We start from the raw sequence: 10,433 nt of genomic DNA, 5'->3' as shown, positions 1-10,433 counted from the left end.
TCGAGCCCTGCTGGCTGAATTATTGTCTGATAGGAAATCTTTATTATAACGTACAATTTGGTTTCTCCTTAGTCGTGGTATGCCTTTTTGTTTTCATAGTCCAAAAAATGCAAATTGCGTTTTAAAGCTACCATTTCGTGTTTATCAAGGTAATATTATGAGGTCATTTTCCATCCATCTCCCTAACCATCTATTCCAAACCATCTATATTCTCGTGAACAGCAGTTCGTAATCTTATCTGTTCTTTCTTATAAGGACTCTTTATCATTTTCATTCTTCAGAAAGTCGGCTTTACAAGAAATTTAAACAGTACAGCTCCTTCAAAATTATCGACAAAATTAAGCAAAACTTTGAGATTCTTACTGGATAGCGTGCTAGTCAGAACATTTTATCTCGTTAAAAGGGAGGCTGTTGTCCCAGCTCAAATGTGCAGAGATTAATTAAACTACTGTCTACAAAATACAAAGAGACCAGTCCAATTTTAGATCTTTCCACGCTTTTTAATTTGCCTTGTGAGCTCCCGGCTCTTTACTTGGACTGATGGACAATCTAGATCTTATCAAAGCCGGTTCTTATTCGTCTTTCCGTTACTTACTTGAATACTTGTTGACTCGCAACGAAGAACTCAGTCTTGGCAAATCGCTCAACCTCAGAAACCGATCAATTGAACCTCTATTAATAATATCTGAAACTTTACCGCAGTTTTATTACCTCTACTTTGAGAGTCTAACTGGAATAGTGAACACAAAAACAAAATAAAAGAGAGAAGAACCTCATACCCGCAAAAAGCGGTTTTCAACAGACATTCTTATAATTGTATTTTTGCTAATGGTTTATCTGATGCCAATCACAACACTTTTAGCCAATAAAATAACTGATCAGTAGTACACGTCAATCATTATCTGTCTTAACCAATGACATCAAATGACGGAACACTTTATGTTTTCTAATCAGTTGGTGTTGTGATTAGGATAAGGGGGGATAAAACATCCTGATAAAAGTTGTTTGCAAGAGCAAATAGGCTCAGATAAATTGTTTGCAGACATGAGAAGGAGAAAATTAATAGTTTGACGACAATAAACAGTCAGCCATTTATACATCATGATACATCATCAACAGCACTCTTTGATGTCCAGAATGCTGGAAATTGCATTTCTGATCTTAAAGATTTCAAAATTCTCTGGGGGAGAATGCCCCAGACCCCCCTTGGAAAGGGGGCCTCACAGCCCCATTCTGTGGTCACATCCACCTATTCTTAATCGGAAGCTGCTTATAAAAAATATCATTGAAAACCCTGAATTACTTGTTTGTTTGTTGTACTCAGGGGGGGGGGGGGGAGGTGTCTCTAAGGAAAACGTTGGTTCAATCATCACTGTCAGTATGACGTCACGCTTCGCATGAGTGATATTAAAGATGGCGGGCAAGCGTCAATCGAGAAACGAGTCAAGAATGTGGCATTGTACTCCGTTACCTTCCTTCCTTTACTCAAGTCAATAATGCAGAGATGTTAGCGAATGCAACCGCCTCTCTTCTGCTATTTTTTGGTAGATAAGACGTTATATTCATTTTTTTAAATCAACAGAAACACCTTCGCAAAGTGTAGAATGCTTCCGAGGGTCCTTGCACAGCGAATTTAATTTTTATTGTAACAGAAATAGGAGGTTTGGCACAGGATGTACGGTTTTTTGGTGTACGTGCAGTATCAGACTTTCAGCATTCGTGGATCTTCATGTCTTTCCCCTTAAAGGTGAAAATCGGAGCAATCAAGAGGAAAAAGGCGCTACACGGTAATTCCAGTTGGTCACCCATCCATGTATTAACCTCGCCCGGCAGGACTTAACTTCAGCCAGGTCGGATGGAGCCTGCGCTTTCATTGGGTATTATAGAAAAACAACACAGAATAACTTTACTCAAGTCTTTATTAATCGGTAATATTTTACTACTTGTCTTGCGGCAACGAATTTGAACTCATGTCTATTTTACACAACACGTTTTTCCTCGTTCAAAGCACAATGAAAGCGCTTGCTCAATTCAAGCTGGCCACTCTTGGATGGGTGCCCGACTCGAAATACCCCGTGTTGTAAGCTTTTATTTTTTTTTTCAGGAGGTATGCAATTAATGAAATTTAAGAGTCGTCACGGCAAGGAAAGCCACAAAATACAACAGAACTGCACAGATATCAACAGTACTATATTATAATAAGCCAATGAATGCGAATAAAAATATGTGGAAAAATAATTCTACATGAGATCGCGCAGCAGCGATCGGCGGTGTTGACATGACTGGATAAAAATTATACCTTTGCACTCGAACGGAAAGACATGGAGTTTGGCTAACTCAAGCGACACGGAAGGCAACGGAGATTAATCGTTAATCAGATTCAAGGAGTAAAACCTCCTATTATGAAGCGGATTTGAGAAAAATGTTTGGGTGAAAATGTGGATGTTTTTGATGGACTTCGCTTGACCCGAAAGCAAAATGGCGGTCCCGCCTATTGTCCCGTTCAAGAGTTTAAAATAATAACCAAATTACAGGAAAACGGGCGCTAAAAACCAGAAACAGATCATTCACACAGAAAGTTAAGGCATCACACCTAACTGCTGGGAAAGAATTAGCGAACAATAGCGATATAAGCACTAATGATAAGCCTTTCTGGACCTCTGCTGTGGCGTACTCGCGATTTAATCTCGCTCATCTGACCAAACCGAGGGAATCGCTCGCGCGTTGCCATGTGACGTCATACTGGCAGTGATGAGTCGGTCACGAATAAACAACTGGAAACAATAGAGTCACCTCCCCCCCCCCCCTGCTCTCAGAGTACGACGATGTTTTCTGGGAGTTCTTCTAGGATGGAGGGTTAAAAAAACCCAGGATATTTCAGGCCACTCTGATCTTGGACTATTACCCCAGGCTCCAAATCCTTTGTTGCTTTTCTACGATTTAATCACGATTAAGAGATATTCTTTACTTGCAGGCCGAAGAAAGCAAAAATATTTCTGAGCCTGGTTAAAGCTTATAGTGGATTGAAACTTTTTTTAAGTTTTCTTTTTCTTCCCTTAAAGTAATTTTCAGTGAAGGACAAAACAAATGAAACAAGAAGCCATGTGGCTTTATAAACGGGCCTAGTAGTGTTATTGTGTTATATTGAACATTATAAGGACGGACCATTGGAAAAGTGATGGGGAGGGTGAAAAAAAAACAAAAAAAAATCATGCAAGGGAAAATGCCAAGAAAAACATTCGTGCAAAGGGGGAGAAGCCAAAGAAAAAACATGTCGAAGGAAATTAAGCACAAAAAACACCTGTCATTTTACACTTGATGACATCAACTTTCCCATGAAATATATCAGGGGGAATGCTAAAAATAGCATTTCCGTTCCAGGAATTTTCCAAATTTTCTGGGGGAGTAAAAAACAAGTACTAATAATCCCTCCGTCCCATGCTCCTTCCCCCATCCTGACAATTTCAAGTGGCTGATGAAAGATGGCCTGTTCTAGGCCAATCAGACTGCATCACCTTCAATACCCTTTCTACAAAAAGAACTTACCGATCGAAAGCATGTGACGGGCGTCGGCCACTAGCGGCCTGGGCTCGTCTAATTAAAGAGGTATCAGAGGGAACCGTAAGAATTCTGTCAGACTGTAAGACTTTTTTACATAGCATAGTTTGTACTAAATTAAAAAAGAAGAAACAGTTTACAGTGAGAAAAGTACTAACACAAAACGGGTTCGTTTCAGTTTATTTAACTTATCATACTCTGAAGCAATAATTGATCGCGATAATAAAATTATGAGTTCGATATTTCTATGAGGTGATGGGGTCGAGGGGCCGAATCAACTATCACCTCATAGAGAGTTTTTAGTACAATTAGTACAAGTATTTTCCCTTCAAACATCCAATTTCAATATTACTCTTCATTTCAAGTGGGATAAAACTTCACGCTGTAGCGAAATCTCACGCAGGCTGAGTTGCATATAGCTGTGTACACAAGCTCATCAACTCAAACATTTTAAAGTCGATAATGAGATTTTTCCATAACCAAAAGTCAGTACTTAGTTACTATCAGAAGTTTTACTCGTTCTTCTTCGAATGCCCTCTCCAACGTTTGTGACTGACTTCAACTCTCGTAGCTTCCAACTCCATTTCTCTCAAATAGCCAATTTTTGAAGGACCATTGACCTTTAAATTTATATTTAATAGTGGTATTTACAGAAGTTTCCATTAAACTTGCACGTTATTCAGCGACCTATTCAGCTATCAATAATACATCGCGATGTAATGAGCAAAAATCATTATGTAAATATTAAATTTGTTGCGACTGTTGTATCATTTTTCTATTGAATAAGTTAAGCTAAAATCCAGATTTCTCTAGCTCTTGGATTCTCTAACCTCCTGTTACTGACTCGAACAAAAAATCGTTGTAGTAGTCAACTGAACACTGTAATTTTACCGATTTATCGAACTGCCTATTTCTCGAACCAATTTCGATTCCCTTGCATGGAGGTTCGAAAAATACTATGATCCAAATGGTGTGGCTGGTTGCCATGGTAACTATCTTAAAATTTCACTGTTTGCCCCAGTGAGTGTAATCACATGTTCAATAAAGGTTATTCAAATGAACTAGAGTTGTGTCTTGGCAAATAGTTTTGCCCAAATCATTTCTGCAGCACTGTAGAACTAACTAAAACGATAGAAGTAGTGGTCGCCTGTTGGCTGTCAGCCTCACACTGGCATCTGAACACATCCATGAAAGCTCTGCGAAATTTCTCGCTGAAGAAGCTGTAGATGAAGGGATTACACACCATGGAACAAATAGCCAGCACGGAAGCAATGTTCCTTAGCAGAATATATCCATCTGTGGGAGGAACCTCCACGAAAACTGAAACGAGAGTAATGACCTGAAACGGGAGCATGCAGATTAAGAACGCCACAATCACTGTAAGAAGCATGTAGGTTGTCTTTCTCTTCTTTTTTGCTCTGTTTACCTTGTACATGCGCTGTGAGCTTCGTCCTTCACTGGTGGGCGAGCCACTCTCCTCTTCACCTAGAACTGGTTCCGGTTGCCACAATGTGCGTATGATTATGACGTAACTTCCGCATATCACCATGATTGGTATGACAAATAAGACGATGAAGGTGATAACAGTGTAAACGCGGTTTCCCAGCAGCCCGCCTTTGCCAGTCCAGTCTTCCAAACAATATTTGAACGGTGGGTCCTCTGTGGTAGTGGCCACAAACGCCTGAGGAGCAGCAATAGCACAGGACGCCAACCAAGTGATAGCCATCACAATTATTGTTTTTCTGTAGGTTTTACGGGAAGCGCGAACGTCAAAAGGATTAACGATTGCTTGATATCTGAGAAGAAATATCATTTGGAAAAATTATTAAAGCTAAGTCATTCCAACAGCCTGAGTAAAGAGACGTCTCTCTTCGAGCGTAGCTAACACGAAATGGTCATAAATTCGAGCCAAAAGCCGAACACGTACACGACAGAGTTTCCGCTAGGTAGGCCGACAATTTTAGTCAAGCTCCCTAGCTAGTGGGGTGTTTGTAAAAAAAATCGGGAAAAATCGGAAAGGCGAGCGCGTTGCCAATTGCAAAGATCGCGCTCGACGGCGTTCGGCTCACTCTGCTCCCCGTGATTTTTCTGTCTATACCCCACTTGGGAGCCTTTTAGCAGGATAGTCACAAACTGGGCCAAGGGACTTGGAGCGAGTCAAACAGTAAGCGAAGGCACTTAAAGCAAATCAAAGCATAGGCCAGGGGAGGTTTCAAATAGTAAGTTACGACTTAGCCAGCGTAGCTTGGCGTTCTAGTCAGTCAGGGAGAAAACGAGCGCGCGAGCAGAGCGACGGCGGAAGGCAGAAGGTAACGAAGAACTTTCCTTCTGCCCCGCCGTCGCTTTGCTCGCGCGCGCGATTTCTCGCTCTCCCCGACTGAATAGAACGCCAAGCTACGCTGGCTAGTTACGACTTGTGGAGAGTCACAAAGTAAGCCAAGGGAGTTGGGGCGAGTCAAAAAAGTGAGCCAAGGGACTCGGGACGAATCAAAATAGGCCTAGGGGATTGGCGTGAGTGACAAAGTACACCGATGACTCGGGACGAATAAAAACGTAGGCCAGGGGGCCGGAGATAAGTCAACTTAGGCCAAGGGACTTAGGGATAGGTTAGAAAACCTCGTTCTTGTTAGTTCACTTTTATTTACCTTTCCAGTGCTAGGGCCACCATAGTGTAAATTGAGACCGACACGGAAATTGCAGAAATCAATCGGGTTGCTCGGCACATGAAACCTCCAAGAGGCCAGTAGAAAGGAGAGATCTCAAAGGCTAGCAGTGCTGGAACACCAAAGACAGTTGACAATATGTCCGAGATGGCCATGTTAAGAAGGAACAAGTTTGTCACTGTACGCATGTCTTTTCGCTTGAAGACAACGATGCAAACAAGTGCATTGCCTGAAAAATAAACAAACAAACCTAGGCAATTAGTATGTGGATAGGAAAGGCGTATTATATTTTCACAAGCTTATGTATTGAAAAGGAAAGAAACTTGATTGCTAATAATTTGCAAAGTCTTTTTAAACGGTTTAATTCCTTCCTCCCCCTACGTATCCCTCGCTTATTATATATATGCTCAGCCGATAAAAGGGTTAGACTAGTACTCTGGACCTTTGCATTGGTATGGCTCATGATGTGCGTGACGAAATAGCGAAAGAATATTACATATTGGAAGATAGTAGAAATAATTAAGCCAAATTGATTATCTCAGGTTTTGCTCTTGGCAATTGTGCATATTTCAAATAATCACATGATGAATTACTGAAATATTATGGGACAGGTTTTACAGTCGAAATTTTTTTGAAAATAAAAAAAACCTTCCTCACAGGAAGAACTGTTTTGAGGCTTTTTAGGGATCGTTAGAATACTGAGAGTGAGTTTATTTACTCAAGACATGTAAAACCGCGGCTACTCTCGTCTAATTAATTTAGAATAGAACACGAAATTGATGTGAAGTGCTTCCAAAGTCTTTAAATTGGTTTCTCATTGTTGTGTTTCTTCTACATATCGGACATATAAGAGCTGTATTTACCACACGTTACCAGATTAGAAATGTCAGCATTTAAGCTGCTTTTTTCCATGTTTTGTATCAGAGTGAGCTTTAATAATTGATATTAAATTCAGTTTTAATTTTTTAGGGCCGGGACACAGTTCAATGCACCTGACAGTCAATTCATCATTTTGTGTGACACTGAGATCTAAGGCTGTTGTTCCCTTACTTTCATCCATTGAATAAAACGCTGAATGGGTAATGGGATTAATATTTTTAGCCCATTTCATATAAGTACAGGTTGTGATGCTATCATTCTTCAGATTCCTTAGTCTCTAACTCTGTTCTTTAACCTTTGTTTTCACTCAAGTAATTAGTAGAACCTCGTTAAAGCATTAACCTACTTACCTACGACGGCGAAAAGAAATAATACTCCATACACTATAGAAAAGGCTGCAATTTTTTCCACTGACGAAATAGGAGCGTTGCCTTGGCCGCCAACAGATGTGCAACCGTTTTGGAGCTCAGAATCGTTTGACTGTGTTGAACAGTTTTGGTTGGACATTTTCACTTGTAGAGTACCCACTGTCTTTCCAATAAAAGAATGTCTGCCGTCCTGCTTGTGTCAACTTTCCCCGTGGAAACCAAACTATTTGAAAACGATTCCCGTGTAAATATTTTCAGAACGTGTGATGTAGTTAGAATCCAGAACGAAGATTTGAATTCACAACTGAACCGCAAACCACCTCACTCTCTCGGGCTGTTCTCGAAAGATTGCAGTTGCAGAGAAAAAAAATAGAGCAGAACTTGTCGATCTGAAAAAAGGATGACGCACAAGTATTATCATTCACCGCAACACCTTTTCTCCCTCAATGTTTAGTTGCTAAATAGATATTGAATAGAATTATTGTAATGATTTCTCTCTTTTTACTTTGGCTCTATTGTTCTTGGATGTCAAAACAGATTGCATGCTTCGTTTTGTTTGAATAGGGAGGTTGTTGTACTGACTTTGTCAAAACCTAAACTAAACAAGTTCGCCAGCGCAAACTACGCATTCGACCAACCAGGGCGCTTTACTTACAATGAATAATCAGAAAAGTCAATTAAAAAGCCCACAAAAGTGGCGTGAAACAACAAAAACGTTTTGCACTTTTCACTGATAATTGGCAAAAAGAATAGCTTGGACAAACAAATCTTTGCCTCTCCAAATCAGTGCTTGTATCTTTTTTCCGTCTTATCCACCTCCTGCGCATGCCTGTGGGAAAAGGAAAGAAGAAGAAGTCCAAAGTCGTCTTCTGACCCCCCCCCCCCTTTTTTTTGCTCAGCACTGAGAAGGCGGACTCAAGCTTGTCGACTGCGATTTTTTAGCTTGCACAAAGTGCTTTTATCGATTGTCAGCCAATTAGATTTCGCGAATGTCCAAACTTGAACGCAAAGAGTGCGCTTTTGGTGCCGACCAATGGAAAGGCGGGCTATATGGATAAGATTGAAGGAAATTTGTTTTGTTCTGTGGCGCGCATGGATAGGCCACTTCGCCACTCCAGTTGTTGGAATTGTAAGATACCAGCTGCCACATTGAAAAACTAATAAAACGTCAAACGGCGATATTTCTGTCATTTTGACTTCGACTGTCGACTAAATAATCGACTTGTGAGTTTTTCCTCGCGCTTTTCACGTTGTAGACCAGACGAGAGAACTGTCGTGATCACGATTCACGCACAAATTTTAACCAAATTCACACGTCAAGTGTACTTGAATCAGCAGAATTCACGAATCACGTGTTTTTGTACTTCTGGTCTTTTCTTGCTATTTTCACGCGTCACGGTATACTTTTTGCCCTATTTTCACGCGTCACGGACTATTTTTTTCCTTTTCACGTGTCACGCATGAACCCTTTCCAACCATTTTTAATAACAGAGACATTTCTGAGTGGGCAATCTAGGCCCGGGATCCAAAAGAGAGAAGGCTTTCTTTTTTAAAAGGATGTAAACCTGCGGTTTTTTTTAACCTGCCCCCCCCCCCCACCCCCTCCCGCCATGTACTATCGTGAGTTGTTATAAAATCACAATTTTGACCGTTTCGTGACACCTATCGTAGGTTGGAATGACATCTTGTAGTAAAGCTTGTTGCATTTGTAATAACGCACCTTATGCAAATTGTAACAACAGACGGTATCAATATGTGTAATAAGCCCGTCGAGCTGTTGTAAATATCATAACACATTTGTAGAGAGCCTTTAGAATGCACGAGAATAAGCATTCAGAAAGAAGAAATGTGCTTTCTTAATTTTCCACAAATCTTCAACCCTTTTCCAGTCTGTGGAGAAAACTTAAAGACAAAGGCAAATTGTAGTCGTATTTTTATGTACATCAGGGTAAGCATTAGCTCAATAGGAAAAATAGTAAGTGATGTGTATTTTTTGATGTTTTAGTGCTGTTTAACAACGCATTTTCACAAAATAGTAACCATAAAAAGAAAATCAGCGTTGTGGATTAAAAACTTTACTGAAAAGTGTATTGCTAAACGATCTACCATATACGGAATGGGACTTACAAGTTTAACATAGCTTTTCGGTACTTCAAATTACCTGACAGTTGGCTTCCTATCTTGAGCTTGTGTTGTAGCGTTGAGTGGCCCTGAATTTAGCCTGCGAACAGGCTCCCGAGTGGGGTTAACACTTGGGAGCCGTGTTCGCAGGCTACCCTGAATTTTAAGCCCAAAGCAAAATATTTCTCACGAAGAAAGTGCAATGCTTCGCAGCGGCTGTTTTAAACTTTTAGGGAAGTTTACTGTTTCCGTTCCATTTTACATATGAATAATTAACTTGTCAGGTATAAATGCCTTGGGCGTTCATGTCTGGTTCCAGACGTTTTGTTGACAACACATGACGCCCGCACTTTGACGCCCGCTCGACTGAAATTTCTCAAAAAGTTGCCCAAACGTTGCTAAAAACAAAAACAAAACAACAACAACAAAAAGTTAAAAAAAAAGTTGTTCGAAAGCTACTTCAAAAAATGGTTTCTGAGTATCGCCCTTCCGTATTTGAACTTCAATGGTTAAGTGAAATTTTTAGAGGTTTAACAAAATCGAGTTTGTAATTTTTTATGCTGAATGAGCCGAAGGTTGAAACATTGAAAAGCTTGAAAAACAGAAAAATACTTGAAAAATTGAAAATGGTGGTGGGTGACTTTTCGAGTATTTCATTTAGTGTGTCATTCAGTGTGCTTCGTGCATTTCCGCTCCACGAACAAAAGCAATCTTACTGAAGTAACTCTATTGACACAAAACGAGCGACTTGGGGCAAGTCTACCTGCGAACAGGCTCCCGATTATTTTTTACGCCCAGTACTCCACTTGGGCATAGGCGTACGGGCCGGGGGGCAGGGGGGCTG

General features: G+C 40.4%; 1 protein-coding gene across 1 annotated transcript; it reads right to left on the bottom strand.

The window, feature by feature from the left end:
• Positions 1–3,731: 3,731 nt before the first annotated feature.
• Positions 3,732–7,986, bottom strand: LOC144645522 (neuropeptide FF receptor 2-like). The gene is made up of 3 exons (XM_078505099.1): positions 7,451–7,986; positions 6,204–6,450; positions 3,732–5,354 (listed from the first exon to the last, which is right to left on the bottom strand). Exons 1-3 carry the CDS (start codon positions 7,605–7,607, stop codon positions 4,655–4,657), a joined length of 1,104 nt encoding a protein of 367 aa, XP_078361225.1. The 5' UTR covers positions 7,608–7,986; the 3' UTR covers positions 3,732–4,654.
• Positions 7,987–10,433: the final 2,447 nt, after the last annotated feature.

Source organism: Oculina patagonica, chromosome 3 (genome assembly GCF_052425735.1).
Source record: "Oculina patagonica isolate OP01 chromosome 3, crgOcupat, whole genome shotgun sequence".
Taxonomy (NCBI): Eukaryota; Metazoa; Cnidaria; class Anthozoa; order Scleractinia; family Oculinidae; genus Oculina; species Oculina patagonica.
Note: the sequence above shows the minus strand (reverse complement) of the source record. Positions and strands in the feature narration are given on the sequence as shown.

Bases quoted from the DNA above. Each gene is read 5' to 3' on its own strand.
- LOC144645522 (XM_078505099.1), bottom strand. From the start codon at position 7,607: ATGTCCAACCAAAACTGTTCAACACAGTCAAACGATTCTGAGCTCCAA. The intron at 6,451-7,450 runs GTAAGTAGGTTA...TTTATTTTTCAG, and splicing joins ATTTCTTTTCGCCGTCGTAG to GCAATGCACTTGTTTGCATC. The intron at 5,355-6,203 runs GTAAATAAAAGT...ATTTCTTCTCAG, and splicing joins GTGGCCCTAGCACTGGAAAG to ATATCAAGCAATCGTTAATC.